A 21,385-nucleotide genomic window follows, 5' to 3' on the forward strand; every position below is an offset into this window, starting at 1 on the left:
ACATGAATCTGCCGCTATCGCACATTACATGCACATATCCCCTCGTGAAGGAATACTCTCATTTGGATATGAAAGATGGGGCCTTAACACGGTGACAGAGAGAATCCACTCGTCCAGAACACACAGGGATCACCAGTGTCAATGGTCGCGGCCCACTAGTTAAAACTATAATGGTCTCCAGACCAAGGCCTTCTGTCGCCTAGGCGGCTAAACAAAAGACCCTAGCCTGGGGCCGGTTTCCATAAACTTTGTCAAGTAGCCCCCATAGCACTAACAGACAAGTGGAGCCCGCCAGCAAACACTACTCACCCAACCTGGAACGCACCGCTTCTCACAACAGCGGCATGTCCAACAGTTCAGCTGTGGCCTGACAGGTTTCACCCAACAAACACAGCAAGGAACTGCAGTCGAGAAGCATGCAGCGGCGTGCTCCCAATACGAAAACCGGTGGAGGGTTTTTAGAATGATCATCATCTTCCAGACACTCCAGTACGAAGACAATATCGCCGTATTTTCTCGAAAATAGTTCAAGTTTCAAGTTTCAAGTTTCTTTAATAGTTGTCATACAGAAGTACAGAATACTTTTGTACAAAATGCTTCTTACTGTTGCGCTCCAGAGACTGTGCATGACAAGGTAAGTATGAAATAAAAACATAGTAAAAATTAGAAGTAAAAAAAGAGGTCACAGTGTTCAGTTTAGACATATGTACAATGTTCGTAGACGTAGTTACCATACAATATACAATACTGTGCAGTGTACTAATATACAATACTATATAGTGCAAGGCATAAATGGACGAGGTGCAGTTTAGGTACAATTCACAGTAGGTGTACGAGTTGTAGTGCAAATCCTTTATCAATAAATATAAAGTGTAAGTGTGTTTGTGTGATCTAAAGTGTGGAGAGTGGGTGCTGCAGTGTGTTGTTGTTTGAGTGAGTGTGTGCGTGTGGGTGTGTGTGCTGTGTGCATTTGATGGTTGTTGCATAGTGATTATTGTTCGTTTAGCGATTATTGTTCGTTTAGCAGCCTGATGGCCTGGGGATAGAAGCTCCTTCTGAGTCTTTCTGTGCTCGCCATAAGACTCCGGTATCGCTTGCCTGACGGCAGCAGTTCAAAGAGGCAGTTGTTCGGGTGGCTCGAGTCCTTAATAATTCTCTTAGCCTTCCCCTTGCACCGCTTGTTGTAAATGTTCTGGAGGGTGGGAAGCCCCCCTCTAATTGTGCGTTCGGCTGAGCGTGTCACTCTTTGTAGTCTGCTACGGTCTTGTGCAGTGCTATTCCCAAACCAGGAGGTGATGTTGCCGGTCAGGATGCTCTCTATTGTACATGAGTAGAAGTTCCTAAGGATCTTCTGACTGACTTGGAACTTCCTTAGGCGCCTGAGGAAGTAGAGGCGTTGTCGTGCCTTCTTCACAACACTGTCAATGTGTGTGGTCCATGTCAAGTCCTCGGATATGTGGGCTCCGAGGTACTTGAAACTGTTCACTCTCTCAACTGGTGCCCCGTCGATGCTGAGGGGGCTGTAGTCCTTGACCCCCGACCTCCTGAAGTCCACAATCATCTCTTTTGTTTTGCTGACGTTCAGGGAGAGGCAGTTCTCCTGACACCACTGTGACAGGTTCTCTACCTCTTCCAGGTAGGCCCTTTCGTCGTTGGCAGAGATCAGGCCCACCACTACTGTGTCATCAGCAAATTTGATGATGGTGTTGTTGTTCCGCTGTGCTACGCAGTCATGTGTGTACAGGGAGTAGAGGAGGGGGCTCAGAACACAGCCCTGGGGGGCCCCTATGTTGAGCGTGATGGATGAGGAGGTGCAGTTGCCGGCTCTTACCACCTGGGGTCTGCCCGTCTGGAAGTCCAGGACCCACTGGCACAGGTCATAGTTCAAGCCCAGGTCCCTGAGCTTGGCTATGAGTTTGGAGGGGACTATGGTATTGAATGCTGAGCTGTAATCGATGAACAGCATTCTCACATAGTTCCCCTGCCTCTTGTCCAGATGTGATGCTGCTGTGTGCAGCACATGGGCTATGGCGTCCTCCGTGGACCTGTTGGGGCGATATGCAAATTGCAGAGGGTCCAGGTTGATGGGGAGGGAGGAACAGATGTAGCCCTTCACTAGCTTCTCAAAGCACTTCATGGCTATGGAGGTGAGAGAGAGAAAATAAAGATATGATGTCAACGTATCCTTGTTTCCCAAAGCTGCTCCTAAACCTTTCTTCCATCATGGTGTCAAGTGTGGGGATCTACCGAGGCACTTCTTCCTTGTGGTGAAAGCGAGAAGGAGGAGAGCAGGTGACCACACACCTGCTTATGAAGGTAAGCTGATGAGGGGTGTGGTCAGACTAATACTGGTATTAGAGGTACATTTGTGGTTTATTCAGTACGCGTGCACGTACGCGAGATAGTGCAGTGTGATGCCAAGCTAAGCCACTAACGATACAGAACTACAATTTCGACAGTTTTCGGCTGGTCATTGCTCCGACTGCTTTGTTGTTGAATCAAGTTAAATCCTAGGTAAGCATATATTGTGCCGTGCGTGTGAACGTTTTTCGGTATCTCACTTGAATCGATACTCTGTAGTACCGACGTGTTTCGGTTCGGTACCTCAAAAGTACCGAATTCGGTACCCATCCCTAGTCATGCGACATGTGCGCCAATCGCGTGACGCCCGTTTCTGCGCCTATTTCCGCCTCTAACAACCTGCAAACTACACGTAGTTTATCACTGGTTAAGCTTAGGCGACTCTTTCGAAGTTGGTTAAGGTTAGAGTTTGGAATCAGGGCTGGTGTTCTATCGCCCTGCTCTAAAGACAAACTCTAACCTTAACCAACTTCGAAAGAGTGCCTAAGCTTAACCAGTGATAGAAACAGGCGTCACACGATTGGTGCAGATGTCACATGACCAGAAACGTCAGTGGCCAATCAGATCGCGGAAAAATGCAAGTTAGTTGGTAAAAGTATTGACGCGGCCGGTTCTGCTGCCAGAGCAGCTATCACGGTCTCGACTCGGGACCCGAGAACTAGACACTCATCACACACCAACCACTATCTTGATTCTTTGCACTAGAGACTCATACCACTGGACTATCTTGTGTTTGTACTTTTATATTGCAATTTTATATTACTTTTTATATTAATTTTTTATATTATTTATCTATTATTAATTATTATTATTATTATTTTATTATTATAATATTTTATATTACTATATTGTATTGTACTGTGAAGCTATGCATCCCCCACCCTGTACATTTACATTTAGTCATTTAGCCGACGCTTTTATCCAAAGCGACTTACAAGTTCTGTACGACAGGTCATCAGGAAGGGTACAACTCTATCAGCTGAGTGACAATGTTCATCAAAGTGTTGCGTGCTACAGTGTAGGTTAGTTTATTAGGACAAGTGCATGACAGTAAGGCTAGTTAGGGTTAGGTTTGTGCTAAGTGCGTCTTTAGTCGACGGCGAAAGATTGGACGGGTTTCGGCTGTCCTAACTGGGGTGGGTAGTTCATTCCACCATTGTGGGGCAAGGACTGAGAAAAGGCGACTTCTCTTTGATGACCTTCCCGGAGCTTGAACCCCCCCCCATGCTGCTTTGACACCCGAATTTCCCCTAGGGGATCAATAAAGGATTATCTTATCTCATCTTATCACCGTGACCTTAACCCCTGCCTCCACACACACAGCTTTCTGTGGGGGTGGTGTCAAGTTCCGAGTTCTCCTTTATTTGTCACGTATAAAGTACAGGTACATTACAGTGAAATGCTTGGTTCGGTGTGAGCCTCCTGAGAATGTGCTTCATACAGTAAAAAAATTAATAAAAACGAGGAAGTAAAAGAGGAATAGTCCCAACACTATACAAATATACAATCTAAAGTACAACCTAAGTACAGTGAAAGTACAATGAAGTAAAAATGCAGACAATGAGGTAGACAATTTTTTTTTAATGCTAAATGAGGTATGGATGTAGTGCAAATCTCTTTAATAAATAGATCAAATATGGTGTTGTGTGTGAGTGAGTGTGTGTGTGTAGGTGTGTGTGTTAACCCTTTATCTGCCAGGGATTATTCTGATCTTAATCCCCTCTCTGCCACCACTATAAGTCTATGGAGATGTTCCCCTTCTTTGCAGGGCTATAACTTTTTAAATTGTATTGCTAAATTGACATTACTATGGCCCATTCAACGTCACGTATCTATCGTTTAGGATGTAGCAACGTTCTACTTTTTCATTCACATATTCATACTAAAATACGGTCTAAAGTATAAATATGTTTTTTATCGTTTTCTGCAGCATTCTGCAGAACGCGAGTTATAGCTATAAATACATATATTACATCATCAAATGTAGTTTGATACCGATTGACGTCATATTAAAACTTTCAATTGTACAAGGTCCTAAACGTCCTGCCTCATCATCTGCTGGTGACCGGAGGAGGGGGGGGGGGGGTTATAAGTCTGTGGCCGACGTTAAATCATTTATTTAGTATGGGCGATACATAGATCACAGCAGTTTATATGGATCATACTATTGAAACACGCTGAAACTTACCGCATCTTCCTCTGACCGCTGGGTGGTCAGCGTGGAGCAGAAAGTTCTCGATTATGGGATGTTGATATAATTATGCGATCCATTTCCAGGTATATAATAGTATATACGTCCAAATCATGTTGTTTATCGAGTTATTGGCAACTGATCGCTGTCCAGTGTGTCGAGCTAGAGTCCCGCTAACGATAGCGAGTGCCCGGACCGAATATGGATGAGCACCACTTCCGGCGCGTCACTTGCTGTTGGGGCAATCCGCCGATCGGCCACCAGATGGTGCTCTTGAACCGTTGGAGAGTTGAGAGGAGATCAACAGGAGATCCCAAGTCTCCGTGGGTAATATATGATTGCCATCACAGATTTTTGAAATATTGATCTCAAAGACGCCTTACGGCGTCATTGGCAGATTACGCATGGCAGAGAATGACGTGGGAACACGTCATTGGCGAATAAAGGATTAAGAGTGAGTGAGTGTGTGTGTCTGTGTGTTAGTGTGTGTTAGTGTGTGTGTTTGTGTGTGTGTGTGTGTGAGAGTGTGTGAGAGTGTGTGTGTGTGTTAACACATTGGTCGCCATAAACGAGTTACGCCGCTTTTGGCCGCCATGCGTTGAACGCCAACAACGGCGTAAGCCGTTTTTTAAATAAATATTAAATTTTTTTCACCATGGCATTCATAATTCATCCAGCCAACCTCCGACCCTGCAGCGGGACCCTGAATGAGATTGCAACGCCTCAATACCGCCGCCTGGTGGATGGTCGGGCGAGTTACACTCTCAAAACCGGAAGTTGTGATCGGTGCGTCGAGGAAATTCCTCCGGCAGTAATATCTTGTTACGTGGGTCCAGACAAACACTGGCGTGCATTTGGATTGCTTCCATAATGCAATAATCGATATGATTTCGGCGTTTATTGCGCCATACAAACCGGAAATGGCTCTAGGCGATCGGCGTCAAATAATTGGGATATTTTTCCTCCAGTCTCATCGGCGAACGGTAAGAGGACAGTAACGTTATTTTCAGTCCGATTGTGCGTTTCTTTGTTTGCAAACAGTATATCAATATATCAACCCATACTACATAAAGTACTGACGATAAAGGAATTATAAACGACCCCCCCCCCTTTCCTTCACGCATGATGAAGCATAATGTATACCGATCATATACATTTGAATTCTTTAATATAGCGTGTATAGGAAAGAAACAGCAATCGATAATCTATCATATGCGTTTGGGCCTATAACTAGCGTTTTTGGAATTACAGCAGAAAAGCTTATAAACATACTTATATTCAAGACGGTATTAACACAACAATGTATGAATGAAAAAATATAACGTTCCCACATCCGGAACGATAGATAATCGATGTTGAATGGGCCATAGTAATGTCAATATAGCAATACAATTTTAAAAGTTATGGCCCCGCAAAGAAGGTAAACATCTCCATAGGCTTTCAACGGTGGCAGACTGGCTATATTGATGGATATAACCCATGGCGGACAATGTGTTAAGAGTGAGTGAGTGAGTGAGTGAGTGAGTGAGTGAGTGAGTGAGTGAGTGAGTGAGTGAGTGAGTGAGTGAGTGAGTGAGTGAGTGAGTGAGTGAGTGAGTGAGTGAGTGAGTGAGTGAGTGAGTGAGTGAGTGAGTGAGTGAGTGAGTGAGTGAGTGAGTGAGTGAGTGAGTGAGTGAGTGAGTGAGTGAGTGAGTGAGTGAGTGAGTGAGTGAGTGAGTGAGTGAGTGAGTGAGTGAGTGAGTGAGTGAGTGAGTGAGTGAGTGAGTGAGTGAGTGAGTGAGTGAGTGAGTGAGTGAGTGAGTGAGTGAGTGAGTGAGTGAGTGAGTGAGTGAGTGAGTGAGTGAGTGAGTGAGTGAGTGAGTGAGTGAGTGAGTGAGTGAGTGAGTGAGTGAGTGAGTGAGTGAGTGAGTGAGTGAGTGAGTGAGTGAGTGAGTGAGTGAGTGAGTGTGTGTGAGAGTGTGAGAGTGTGTGTGTGTGCGAGTGTGTGTCAAGTCAAGTCAAGTCAAGAGTTTTAATTGTCACGGCATACAGGTATACAATGAAATGCGGGTGGTCTCGCCCGCAACGATGTGCAATACAGTGGTACAACATATAATAGAATAAAAAAATAAAAAAACAACATTGAACAGGTAACATGGAGTGACATCTCGGTATCTGTACATAGTTATTTACAGAGCATATGGGACATGCTAGTTAGCTTTGGTAGTGCAATACACTGTTCCTGTTATTATAATTTAAAGTGTGTTAGTGCCTGTGTGTTAGAGTGAGTGTCTGTGTGTTAAAGTGTGTGTGTGAGTGTGTGCACGTGTTAAGAGTGTGTGTGTGTGTGTGTGTGTGTGTGTGTGTGTGTGTGTGTCTCACCATCCATCTCGGCTTTGAAGAACTGGATGAGCGACTGTGTGAACGACTGGATCCACTTGTCCATGATGTTGTCGCTGTGCCGGGCCGTGTTCTGGTTGTACAGGAACTGAACGCCCTGCTCCTGACGACACCCAGCAGGGTTCACACAGACATTGCAAAATTAAATTCAAGGCCTTGCAAGTACTTTTCCAAGCACTATTTTTCATTTTAACCCTTTCACTGCCACACGACAGAAGGTTAGCCCTTTACTATCACACAACCGACGGCGATGCTCCATCATTAGCATCATTAGCTCCGCATTTGCGGAGCTAATGATGCTAATGATGGAGCATCGCCGTCGGTTGTGTGATAGTAAAGGGCTAACCTTCTGTAATGTCACAGTGAAAGGGTTAACCGGCTGTCATGTGGCAGTGAAAGGGTTAATTAAAAGGGCATTTAAAAAGGATACAATTCACTTTTAAATGCTGTTTTTATTTTTTTTATAGAAAAGAAAATCTGATCCAATATGTATGGCTTAAAAACTATTTCTGACAATTAGTTACGCTTTAAATAAAACAGATGTAATTTCTTGATTCAGAAATGTGGCGGGCGGGCGAGTGAGTGAGTGAGTGAGTGAGTGAGTGAGTGAGTGAGTGAGTGGATGAGTGAGTGAGTGAGTGGATGAGTGAGTGAGTGAGTGAGTGAGTGAGTGAGTGAGTGAGTGAGTGAGTGAGTGGATGAGTGAGTGAGTGGATGAGTGAGTGAGTGAGTGAGTGAGTGAGTGAATGAGTGAGTGGATGAGTGAGGGAGTGAATGAGTGAGTGAATGAGTGAGTGAATGAGTGAGTGAATGAGTGAATGAGTGAGTGAATGAGTGAGTGAGTGAGTGAATGAGTGAATGAGTGAGTGAGTGAGTGAGTGGGTGAGTGAGTGAGTGAGTGAGTGAGTGAGTGAGTGAGTGAGTGAGTGAGTGAGTGAGTGGGTGGGTGAGTGAGTGGGTGGGTGAGTGAGTGAGTGAGTGAGTGAGTGAGTGAGTGAGTGAGTGAGTGAGCGAGTGAGTGAATGAGTGGGTGAGTGTGTGTGAGTGAGTGAGTGAGTGAGTGTGTGAGTGAGTGAGTGAGCGAGTGAGTGAGTGAGTGAGCGAGTGAGTGAGTGAGTGAGTGGGCGAGTGAGTGAGTGAGTGAGTGAGTGAGTTGAGTGAGTGAGTGAGTGGGCGGGCCTCACCGTCTGCAGCCTCTGCACGTTCTGCACCAGGAAGCGGTAGGCGTTGTACCAGGGCAGGAACACGTCCTTCAGCACGTCTCGCACGCCGTCCTCCTTAAAGCGCAGGTTCTCCGCCCGGACCACCGGGGAGTTGATCAGGTACAGCCTGCCGAGAGAGAGAGAGAGAGAGAGAGAGAGAGAGAGAGAGAGGGGGGGGGGGGGGGGAGAGAGAGAGAGGGAGAGGGGGGGGGGGGAGAGGGAGAGAGAGAGAGAGAGAGAGAGAGGGGGAGGGAGAGGGAGAGGGAGAGGGAGAGAGAGAGGGGGGCAGAGAGGGGGGGAGAGAGAGTGAGAGAGAGAGAGAGAGAGAGAGAGGGGGGGGAGAGGGGGAGAGAGAGAGGGGGGAGACAGGGGTTAGAGGTCGTGGAGAGAGAGAGAGGGGTTACATAGAGAGGGGGAGGGGTTACATAGAGAGGGGGAATGGTTACATAGAGAGGGGGAGGGGTTACATAGAGAGGGGGAGCGGTTACATAGAGAGGGGGAGGGGTTACAAGCTGAAAGCGCTTTATTGCCAATGTAATGAATAACGTAGACAAGTCAACAGGTCTGAACACAGAGCCGCCAGGAGAGCACAGCCGGTTACGGCAGGGATGCTGTCCTTATGACGACATGGCAGCAGCTAACTTAGCTTAAAATGAAGCTACTCTACAGCTCAGCAGGTGATGAAGCTACTGTACAGCTTATAATAAAGGTTATAAATAGGGATGTCCGATATTATCGGCCGATATTGGCATTAAAATGTGATATCGGAAAATATTGGTATCGGTTTTCAATTATTTTTATTATTTTTTTTACATTTCTATAACCTTTATTTACCCAGGCAAGCAAGTAAGAACTAATTCTGATTTTATTTATTGTCAAAAGTATGCATAATGTTATGTTAATTCCACAACAAGAGATATGTAATGTTAATTACCTGAAATTATTCTGTTTTTGGGGGGGGGGGGGGGGGGGGGGGGGGGGGGGACCCTGCATATATCGGTATCGGTTGATATCGGTATCGGAAATTAAGAGTTGGACAATATCGGTATAGGTAAAAAAGCCAATATCGAGCATCCCTAGTTATAAACAGAACCTACCCTGGTAAATACAGGTTATAAAGAAGCTACCCTGGTAAATAAAGGCTATAAACAGAACCTACCCTGGTAAATAAAGGCTATAAACAGAACCTACCCTGGTAAATAAAGGTTATAAAGAACCTACCCTGGTAAATAAAGGTTATAAAGAACCTACCCTGGTAAATAAAGGTTATAAACAGAACCTACCCTGGTAAATACAGGTTATAAACAGAACCTACCCTGGTAAATTAAGGTTATAAACAGAACCTACCCTGGTAAATTAAGGTTATAAACAGAACCTACCCTGGTAAATAAAGGTTATAAAGAACCTACCCTGGTAAATTAAGGTTATAAACAGAACCTACCCTGGTAAATAAAGGTTATAAAGAACCTACCGTGGTAAATTAAGGTTATAAACAGAACCTACCCTGGTAAATTAAGGTTATAAACAGAACCTACCCTGGTAAATAAAGGTTATAAAGAACCTACCCTGGTAAATTAAGGTTATAAACAGAACCTACCCTGGATAAATAAAGGTTATAAAGAACCTACCCTGGTAAATTAAGGTAAAAGGTGAACTAGTGGCTCAGGAATACTGCCACCCGACACTGTGACCCACAGGAGCAGACAGGTATTTCCCTGGTCTGTGTGGCGGTTTGGCTTGGTAAACAGTACAGACTGTTCTGCCACGTAACGAGGAGCCATGTTCTACTGTACATGCCGGCCCGGAGGGGAGGTGCCCACGTAACGAGGAGCCATGTTCTACTGTACATGCCGGCCCGCAGGGGAGGTGCCCACCGTCCATCAGCGCTGGGCACATATGGCGGGAGAGGATGGTGATTTATTTATTAACCATATGGACACAACACCCCACAGCCCTGGACAACACACACACACACCAGAGGGAGAGAGAGTGTGTGTGTGTGTGTCTACACGTATGTGTGTGGGAGAGACTAGGCCAGATTGAACAGATCCTAATTTAGATCCACTGTGCTGACATACAGTAGCTAGCCCGTCCCCCGTCATTACATAAGACAGTAGCCAGCCCCTCCCCTGTCATTACATAAGACAGTAGCTAGCCCCTCCCCCGTCATTACCATAAGACAGTAGCTAGCCCCTCCCCCGTCATTAGCATAATACAGTAGCTAGCCCCTCCCCCGGCATTACCATAAGACAGTAGCTAGCCCCTCCCCCGTCATTACCATAAGACAGTAGCTAGCCCCTCCCCCATCATTACCATAAGACAGTAGCTAGCCACTCCCCCGTCATTACCATAAGACAGTAGGTAGCCCCTCCCCCGTCATTACCATAAGACAGTAGCTAGCCACGGCGGTTAGGTGGCCGAGCGGAGATTGCGTTCGTCACCAGCCCCGGAGCTGTGAGCTGGATTCGCCTGTTCGAATCCAGCTCACAGCTCCGGGGTTGTCACCAGCTTGGCTGGCCGTCTGCACTAATACAATTGGCTGTATTAGAGGGTGGGAGAAGCTGGCGGGGTGGGTCCGGGTCGTTGTAAACAGCGACTCCTACAGTTCGGTCGGGGCGCCTGCTAAGCGCGGATAGGACTCGAGGGGGATAGTGTGGTCCTCCCACACGCTACGCCCTCTCGATGAGAATCCGCGCTGCCAGGTGAAAAGAAGCGGTGATTGGCTGGACGTGTGTTGGAGGAAGCACGTGGTAGCCTCCACTCTCCCAGATGATCTGACTGTGGGGGGTAAGTGCGCAGCGACCAGGAAGGGACTGGGAATTGGCATACGACTAACATTGGGATGGGAGAAAATCGGAGGAAAATGGAGGGGGAAAAATACCAAAAAAAAAAAAAAAAAAAGACAGTAGCTAGCCCCTCCCCTGTCATTGCCATAAGACAGTAGCTAGCCCCTCCCCCGTCATTACCATAAGACAGTAGCTAGCCCCTCCCCCGGCATTACCATAAGACAGTAGCTAGCCCCTCCCCTGTCATTACCATAAGACAGTAGCTAGCCCCTCCCCCGTAATTACATAAAACAGTAGCAAGCCCCTCCCCTGTCATTACCATAAGACAGTAGCTAGCCCCTCCCCCATCATTACCATAAGACAGCTTAAAGGGGAACGTCACCTATTTTCAGACGTCACATATCGCTGCTGGCGGGACAAAACCTCATAACTCCAAAAACCCAACTTTTCAGCAGATGAAAAAAACAAACACAGATTTGAGGGCAAATAGAGTTAGGAGGTTTAGACAGATGATCGGTTTAATGCTTTCCCATTGTTTAAACTTTGTAAAACCCACACACACATATGGAGGATGATCTACTGAGTTGATTTATATTAAAAAAATATATAATTAAAACTCCTCTCTGGGGGCGGTTAGGTGGCCGAGCGGAGATTGCGTTCGTCACCAACCCCGGAGCTGTGAGCTGGATTCGCCTGTTCGAATCCAGCTCACAGCTCTGGGGTTGTCACCAGCTTGGCTGGCCGTCTGCACTAATACAATTGGCTGTATTAGAGGGTGGGAGAAGCTGGCGGGGTGGGTCCGGGTCGTTGTAAACAGCGACTCCTACAGTTCGGTCGGGGCGCCTGCTAAACGCGGATAGGACTTGAGGGGGATAGTGTGGTCCTCCCACACGCTACGCCCTCTCAATGAGAATCCGCGCTGCCAGGTGAAAAGAAGCGGTGATTGGCTGGACGTGTGTCGGAGGAAGCACGTGGTAGCCTCCACTCTCCCAGATGATCTGACTGTGGGGGGTAAGTGCGCAGCGACCAGGAAGGGACTGGGAATTGGCATACGACTAACATTGGGATGGGAGAAAATCGGAGGAAAATGGAGGGGGAAAAAGATCAAAAAAAAAAAAAAAAAAAAAAAAATCCTCTCTGGGCGCAGTGATTTCACGCAACGCAGTGCTACTTTCTAACGTGACGCCAGTGTTTGTTTACATTTTCATTTCATTCAAAGGATCCGAACCGATTGAAGTTTATGGATACCATGACTGTGGTAAGTTTTAAGGGGCTAGCGTTACACAATAAATTTGTTATAATAATACCACAAGTGTGGATTCACTCGCCCAAACCCTGTAGCCGTGCATCGCAGTCAGGAAAGGGGCTAACTAGGTCGATAGTCCAGCAACGTTATGTCCTATTCATCAATCTCACAATATTCGCTAACGAATACAGCCTTCCATCTAAAAACATAAATTAAAACTTACCACAGTCATGGTATCCATAAACTTCAATCGGTTCGGATCCTTTGAATGAAATGAAAATGTAAACAAACACTGGCGTCACGTTAGAAAGTAGCACTGCGTTGCGTGAAATCACTGCGCCCAGAGAGGAGTGGTTCGGCAAAAAATTGTTCAGAGTATATTTGCTTAGAAAACGTAAATGTCGAATTAAATTATTTTTTATTTCTCCACGTGGTAAATACACAGGTCACAACATGTTTACAGGAACGTTTTGGAGTTGTATTTGAACTTCAGGGTAAAAGTCTGACCCACTTCCAGTGATGAAGCTAAGCTACGCTAACGGTGCGGGCGTTCCCTAAGCCTAATGCATGCACAGAGACAAAAAAGGTATGTATCTTCTTGTCTAACTCCAGGGAAGATGTTAAATAAGCTAATTTCCCAAAATGTTGGAGTTTTCCTTCAAGCCTCTAGCGCGATAATTTAACATTTCCCATCTGGCAACACTGTGCACCATCTCGGCTACAGCGACACGATCGACCGCATGTGTGATGTCACCCGGATGTCAAATCTGGGACTGCATCTGGACACGCATACATTATATATATATATATATATATATATATATATATATATATATATATATATATATATATATATATATATATATATATATATATATATATATATGTGTGTGTGTGTGTGTGGTGTGTGGTGTGTGTGTGTGTGTGTACTGACCTGAGAGCATCAGCACCGTAGCTCTTCACTACGAGTCCAGGATCTGGGTAATTCTTCTTCCTCTTGCTCATCTTCTGTCCATCACTGTAGAGAGACAACACACACACACATATATATATATATATATATATATACAGTACAAACATGCACACACACCAGACTGTTTGAGGAAAATAAATACCTTACCACAGAATGTTTACTATACAGTATACACACAAACAATTTACACATTGGTCTCGTTTACATATATCTCTCCCCCCCCCCCCCTCTCTCCCCACCGCTCTCGCTCCCCCTCTCTGGTCTTCCAGGTCATTGGGTCTCGCAGCCTCCTAGCTACAGCGGGGCAGAACAGAGACATGGACCTGTGGTCTGTTGGCCCGCCTCCACACAGCCTTCAGTCAGAGAGGCAGTACTACTAATAGTGGAAATGTGAGGGGAACAAGAGAGAGAAATTCTATTTATTTTATTTGCATCATCAGTAGGGATGTCCCGATCGCATTTTTTTGCTCCCGATCAAGTGATTTTGAGTATCTGCCGATACCGATCTTTCCCGATCCGATCTTTAACATTATTAACCGATTTGACGCATTTTTGTGAGGAACTGGCGAAGCGAGACAAGCCCCTCTGTTGCCTCAGTAGCCCCTCGAGCGCGGTGGGCCGGTGGCTCACATTACATTCACCCTGAGCCACTGAGAATGTGCTTCATACGAGAAATATTCAAAGTTTCAATCTGTTTGCACATTAGTATACATTCACAGTGTTCGACTTACGTAATGATTTGCTCCATTTTGGTCTGAAACGCAGACGATAATCCTCACAAAGCGTATGTTGACGTTATCCAGGCGAACGTTAACTTAATTCAAGCGAGGCATTGCAATCAATACAGCCGTTTGGCAGAGCACCAGCCGCCTCCCCATTCCTTTGCTCGCTCTAGTCACATAACGTGGCTGTTCCTCAGGTGGCGTATTAGATTGGTCGTGTTGAACGCAGCTCTGTTCTTTCCTCCATGCGGAACGTCCGCCTTGCAAACATTGTGCAACTGGCTATTGGACTGGTTTCGGTTTCAATTTTAAAATGCTTCCAGACTTCTGACATTTTGTCTAGCTGCTCCGAGTCATCAGGTGGACATAACCTGCCGCCGGTGTTGCGGGAGCCACGCGTTGTGAGCTTGTAGGTCTGCTATTTTCGGCATATGTCACTGTCGTGTGACGGTGTAAATCAAAGGAAATGCGTTTTTTTGGCAAATTCTTCTGCTCTGTGCGACAATAAATAAATGAATGATGATATGTAATTTAAAAACAAAACTAAGGCCTCAGTATGAGTTTAAGACGTGAACATGGTCATGTTTGTTGAATAAAATAAAAAATAAAAAATTTATTTTTACTCCAGATTTTTCTTTCCTGATCCCGATCTTCTGAAAATCACGTGATCGGATCGGGACATCCCTTTTATCACCGATCACTGCTACCAGTGGCGACAGTGGCTCGGGAGGTAGAGCAGTCGTCTGGTAACACGGAGGCACAAATTGTAAAGCGCTTTGGATAAAAGCTCTTACATAGTCTCTGAGATGCCTCGTCCCCCACAATGTGGATAAAAGCTGTTACATCGTCTCTGAGACGCCTTGTCCCCCACAACGCTGTTACATCGTCTCTGAGATGCCCTCGTCCCCCACAATGCCACATACAAAGATATTTTTGGAAACGTAGTATTCTCTCTTGAGTTCTGGCACGTTAACACTTTGGTTGCCTTGGGTTAAATTAATGATATACCATAGATTGCCGGCTCTATTTGTCTATGGAGAAAGTCCCCTTCTTTGCAGGGCTATAACTTTTTAAATTCTATTGCTACATTGCCATTATTAGGGCCCATTCAAAGTCCTATATGTATTGTTCATTGTGTAGCAACGTTAAACTTTTTCATTCACATATTCATAGTAAAGTATGGTCTAATGTATAAGTATGTTTTCATCTCTTTCTGCAGCTTTCTCCAGAACGTGATATATAGCCCCAAATGCATTATATTGATGATGAAATACAGTTTGATGGCAATCAGCGCGATATAAAAAATTCCAACTAGACGTACTTCTAGAAGTTACTACACGTCATCTGATGTTGACCGGATGGGCGAGGGGGCGTTTATAATTCCATGGGCAGCGTTATACCAATCATCTAATGTGGGTCAAATGTTGATAAAAGCAGTTAGTATCGAAGATGGTAACGTTACACGCTGAAACTCACCCCAGTCTCCGCGCGCCGTTGGGCGATCATCGTCGAGTAGAAATTTTATCATTATGGGATATATTATTACCCGGTCCATCTCCAGCTTGTATAATGGTATATACGTCCAAATCATGTTGTTTATCGAGTTATTGGCAATCGATCGCTATGTAGAGTGACGAGCTAGAATGCCGGAACCTATACCGAGTGGCCGGAAGTAATAGGGCCGACCAGCAAAACCTCTACTGCGCTTCCTGTTAAGCGGTTGCGCCGATCGGCCACCAGATGGCGCTCCTGAACCGCCAGAGAGCTCAGTGGGTCCTGCTGGTGGACCTCAGGCCAGCGGAGGGGAAATATGAATCCGATTCCAGATTTTTGAAATATTGATATAAGGACGCTGTACAGCGTCCCCCGGCAACTTTAGCATGGCCAGCAATGACGCTGTAAAGCGTTTTTAGGCAGTCAAAGTGTTAACATCATGACCAATGCGCCCCCAGGTCCACAAGAGCACAGGGGTGTCTTTGAAAACAGGGTATCTTTCCCTGCAATCAGGACCATGGAGAGATCCCTGCTATCAGGACCATGGAGAGATCCCTGCAATCAGGACCATGGAGAGATCCCTGCAATCAGGACCATGGAGAGATCCCTGCAATCAGGACCATGGAGAGATCCCTGCTATCAGGACCATGGAGAGATCCCTGCAATCAGGACCATGGAGAGATCCCTGCAATCAGGACCATGGAGAGATCCCTGCAATCAGGACCATGGAGAGATCCCTGCAATCAGGACCATGGAGAGATCCCTGCAATCAGGACCATGGAGAGATCCCTGCAATCAGGACCATGGAGAGATCCCTGCAATCAGGACCATGGAGAGATCCCTGCAATCAGGACCATGGAGAGATCCCTGCAATCAGGGCCATGGAGAGATCCCTGCTATCAGGACCATGGAGAGATCCCTGCAATCAGGACCATGGAGAGATCCCTGCTATCAGGACCATGGAGAGATCCCTGCTATCAGGACCATGGAGAGATCCCTGCTATCAGGACCATGGAGAGATCCCTGCTATCAGGACCATGGAGAGATCCCTGCAATCGGGACCATGGAGAGATCCCTGCAATCAGGACCATGGAGAGATCCCTGCAATCAGGACCATGGAGAGATCCCTGCAATCAGGACCATGGAGAGATCCCTGCAGCCTACCATCAGGTTGTACCTTGTAAATGAAGGTGAAAATGCCCTTCCGGACCGTAGAAAGGCATCATTCTATCACGCTATGCTTCAGGGATGAAGAGGTATGTAGGTCTAAGATTCCTTAAAGGATTATTTTTTTTAATGGCGGTTACCACAATGATTTGAATTGCTTCACTAATTAAGCTCTAATTTGAATTATGATTGATGTCAGTATATATATCATCATTTTTATTTTTTTTACATTTTTTACAGTTCAGTCAGTATGTTCTTCCTGTGCCCCAGGACAGTTCAGTCAGTATGTTCTTCCTGTGCCCCAGGACAGTTCAGTCAGTATGTTCTTCCTGTGCCCCAGGACAGTTCAGTAAGTATGTTCTTCCTGTGCCCCAGGACAGTTCAGTCAGTATGTTCTTCCTGTGCCCCAGGACAGTTCAGTCAGTATGTTCTCCCTGTGTCACCAGGACAGTTCAGTCAGTATGTTCTTCCTGTGTCACCAGGACAGTTCAGTCAGTATGTTCTTCCTGTGTCCCGGGACAGTTCAGTCAGTATGTTCTTCCTGTGCCCCAGGACAGTTCAGTCAGTATGTTCTTCCTGTGCCCCAGGACAGTTCAGTCAGTATGTTCTTCCTGTGCCCCAGGACAGTTCAGTCAGTATGTTCTTCCTGTGCCCCAGGACAGTTCAGTCAGTATGTTCTCCCTGTGTCACCAGGACAGTTCAGTCAGTATGTTCTTCCTGTGCCCCAGGACAGTTCAGTCAGTATGTTCTTCCTGTGCCCCGGGACAGTTCTTGTTCTTTCTGGCCCCTGGACAGTCCAGAACATACTGACAGACCAGACCCGAGTCCGACCCGACCCACCGACCGCCAGACCGACACGCCATGCTAATCTGACTAGCAACCAATAATCGCAGTGAGCATTCAATTAAGAAGGAGCGAAAAGAGGAGAAAATAATGAGAACAGGGAAGGGAGGGATGAGAGAACAGGGAGAAAGGGGAGAAGGGAAGAAAAGGGGGCTCAGAAAAGGTAGAAGGCAGAGGGAGTCAGTCAGTCGAGTGAGTGAGTGAGTGAGTGAGTGAGTGAGTGAGTGAGTGAGTGAGTGAGTGAGTGAGTGAGTGAGTGAGTGAGTGAGTGAGTGAGTGAGTGAGTGAGTGAGATTAAGCGAGCAGCCTGACCTGGCGAGCACCAGTCCGTTGACGATGACGTTCTTGAAGGGCGGTTTACCAAACAGAGCCGTCGACAGGACCAGCAAGGTGTAGAACCTAGAGGATGAGACGGACACAATACAGGAAGTGAGGTCACACCTGGGACTAAACACAATACAGGAAGTGAGGTCACACCTGGAGACTAAACACAATACAGGAAGTGAGGTCACACCTGGAGACTAAACACAATACAGGAAGTGAGGTCAGACCTGGAGACTAAACACAATACAGGAAGTGAAGTCACACCTGGGACTAAACACAATACAGGAAGTGAGGTCACACCTGGAGACAGACACAATACAGGAAGTGAGGTCAGACCTGGAGACAGACACAATACAGGAAGTGAGGTCACACCTGGAGACTAAACACAATACAGGAAGTGAGGTCACACCTGGAGACAGACACAATACAGTAAGTGAGGTCACACCTGGGACTAAACACAATACAGGAAGTGAGGTCACACCTGGAGACAGACACAATACAAGAAGTGAGGTCACACCTGGAGACTAAACACAATACAGGAAGTGAGGTCACACCTGGGACTAAACACAATACAAGAAGTGAGGTCAGACCTGGAGACTAAACACAATACAGGAAGTCAAGTCACACCTGGAGACAGACACAATACAGGAAGTGAGGTCACACCTGGAGACTAAACACAATACAGGAAGTGAGGTCACACCTGGAGACTAAACACAATACAGGAAGTGAGGTCAGACCTGGGACTAAACACAATACAGGAAGTGAGGTCAGACCTGGAGACAGACACAATACAGGAAGTGAGGTCAGACCTGGGACTAAACACAATACAGGAAGTGAGGTCAGACCTGGGACTAAACACAATACAGGAAGTGAGGTCACACCTGGAGACAGACACAATACAGGAAGTGAGGTCAGACCTGGAGACTAAACACAATACAGGAAGTGAGGTCACACCTGAGACTAAACACAATACAGGAAGTGAGGTCACACCTGGAGACAGACACAATACAGGAAGTGAGGTCAGACCTGGGACTAAACACTAAAGCCTGGATGTTCTTTGTATGTTGGATGTATGTATTACTAACCAGGGAAAAGGAATAGCACCCAACTTTTAAGAAGTTACATTTACATTACATTTTACATTTAGTCATTTAGCTGACGTTTTTATCCAAAGCGACTTACAAGTTTTGTACGACGAGTAAGAAGGAAGGGTACAACTCTATCAGCCGAGTAACAATGTTCATCAAAGTGTTGAGTGCCATTATTACATGTTACATGCCATTATTACGGACTAGAGTAGTCGTTTTCCACCTCCATCCGGTCGAGGACCCCAGACATCGATACACATCAGGACGCAGACCCCCAGGGCTCGAGACTAACGATGTCCCGTCGTCCCCTGGACGATCAAATATTGATTTGGGACAAACAGAAATCTTTGCCGGGACACAAACGGGACGAAGAGGATTTTTTTTTCTCCACAGGAAATGTCAATTAGCCGACTGTCAGTGCGCGCATATATTGCTGTCAAATGGTGCGTGTCTCGTGCTGACTAAGTTGACAGAGTTCACTGAAGTCTAAACGTGGCGTGATTTGCCGAATCCAATGACTATCTCCGCCTCCCAACGCAGCGATACGCTAATCCAGCTGCAGCTCCTGCCCACCATTCTCATCAGCAAACCACACTAGGTTCACTCACTCTTCTCTCACAGCCACACTGATGTAGCTGCATGGCTTGCCCCTCCTCCTCCCAGACCCGTGGCATGTCAACAAACCCTACCACGGCAAGAGTCGAGTGGATGAGCAGCTCAGAGCTCCTCTTTCAACATAACAAGCATTAAACAAAATGGCCCAGACGTCTATTCACTTTTGTTTAATACATGAGGCATTGTCTAATGTTATCTAGCTACTGATAGCTCCTGATATCAACGTCTGATATCAGTTTAGCATTCGTTTTTCTCAAGTGCTGGCTAGCGTTGGCTAACTAGCTATAGCTCGTGAGCTAACGTTAGCTACCTAGCTAACGTTACTTGTCATGTTCTATTCATACTAGGTTTGGTCATTGTGTTTTTTCCCTCTTGTGGATGTTTTGAGTAGTGCACTCATTTTATTTAACCCGTTCTAGCTTTGACGCTATTGGCCGATTCAGTCATGTGACGCTGCCAGGTCAGCTATTTTCATTATCCAGACAGTGTTTTGCCATGAGGTCTGCTCTCAGCTGCAGCTCCTATTTTCCAGCTCTGTTTGTGCCTTGGAAATTATTGCTTGTAAGTTTTGTATTGTGCAAGCATCATATTGCATTTCATTTATAGATGTGCGAGTCATCTGTGAATGCTCAGTTAACATGTTTGCTTCGTTTTGGATATATTTGTGTTAGCTCCTGGTTAGCCTACCTGTATTGCTAATGCTATGCTAATCTCAGTCAGCTCAAAGGACTTTCGGTTTCATATTTTAGTTGAGTGAACTTTGGACATATTGTACTTGTATTGTATACTGTAATGCAATGTCATTGACAACAATTGTGTGATACATATTCTTTTTTGTGTATTTCAGTTTTACACATTTGTAATGGAGAACAGACAACAGTAAAGACAATCAACTTTGCTCCAGCTTCTGCATCTCCTTTACTCTTGTTCACTACCCGTTGATTTGTGTACAGACACACACTGAGGGCGGAATATTACTGTTTAAACAAAACTACACAGTCAACTATTCACTTTAGTTTAAATACATGATGCATTGTCTAACTGGCTAGCTACTGATAGCTCCTGATATCAACAAATGCGCATTTCAGTTTAAGAATGATAGGGATGCGCACCAGCATGAGACCTCGGTTAGCTAGGTAGCTAACGCTAGCTCATGTTAGCACACTGTTTTAACGAAATGACAGAGTAAACTAAATAGTTCACTTTATTTAATACATGATGCATTGTCTAACGTCATCTAGCCGGCTAGCAGTAGCTACAGATATCAATGTCTTATAACCAGTGATGCCACAGATTACTTGTAAAAGTAATTGATTACTGATTACTCCTTTAAAAAGTAATCTTAGTTACTTTACTGATTACTTGATTATCAGAGTAACTTAGTTACTTTGAAAGTAACTAGGTTACGAAGTCGTCGTCCCTGCTGCTGCCACAACATAAGAATGACAAAAAGAAAATTGAGTAAAATTTACTCAGTTTGAGTAAAATGTACTAATAGGGCAGGTAGGCCTATCTATAGACCTATAGATTTCACAAAAGATAAATGGTCAATAACACCACATGTAGGCTGTTATATTTCGTATTGCATCGCGTCCCGCTCTGAGCCTTACGAGATACTCCTATCTCCTGTGATACCTAATGTATCTCCCACGAACAAAAACACATGCACCCCACCTGTATGGGGCCCCGCCCCTTATGGTGGTACCGCCCATATAACCATGACCCTGGTCATGAAACACCCTTCCTCTATTTTCGTCCCAGCGTATTGGATGCGTGCACCATACGAGCTAGCGGAATGAAAAGATTAAGGAAGATTAATAATGTTGGAAGCTTACCGGAGGTTGCTGGCCCCTGGCATCTTCGACGCATGTTTTCGGCGACACGACGGGCCTGTGATGTTCCTCGTTTGATGACTGCACATCGAGGTTCAGCTGTACAAGGCTGGCTGTCGGGCCAGCTTGTACTCAGGTAGGCCCTGTGTCTTCAGGCATGGG

The 21,385-nt window shown here is 45.7% G+C and overlaps 1 protein-coding gene across 1 annotated transcript in view; it reads right to left on the reverse strand.

The window, feature by feature from the left end:
* Nucleotides 1-21,385, reverse strand: part of iars1 (isoleucyl-tRNA synthetase 1) — a 202,370-nt gene that overhangs the window by 99,670 nt on the left and 81,315 nt on the right. Inside the window, exons 16-19 of the mRNA XM_084315958.1 lie at nucleotides 17,677-17,763; nucleotides 13,100-13,183; nucleotides 8,116-8,260; nucleotides 6,914-7,034 (exon numbers count right to left, since the gene is read on the reverse strand). Of these exons, the coding sequence (XP_084172084.1) occupies nucleotides 6,914-7,034; nucleotides 8,116-8,260; nucleotides 13,100-13,183; nucleotides 17,677-17,763 (437 nt within the window). The remainder of the gene's footprint in view (nucleotides 1-6,913; nucleotides 7,035-8,115; nucleotides 8,261-13,099; nucleotides 13,184-17,676; nucleotides 17,764-21,385) is intronic.

The sequence above is a fragment of the Notolepis coatsorum genome (genome assembly GCF_963971535.1).
Source record: "Notolepis coatsorum genome assembly, chromosome: 6".
Taxonomy (NCBI): Eukaryota; Metazoa; Chordata; class Actinopteri; order Aulopiformes; family Paralepididae; genus Notolepis; species Notolepis coatsorum.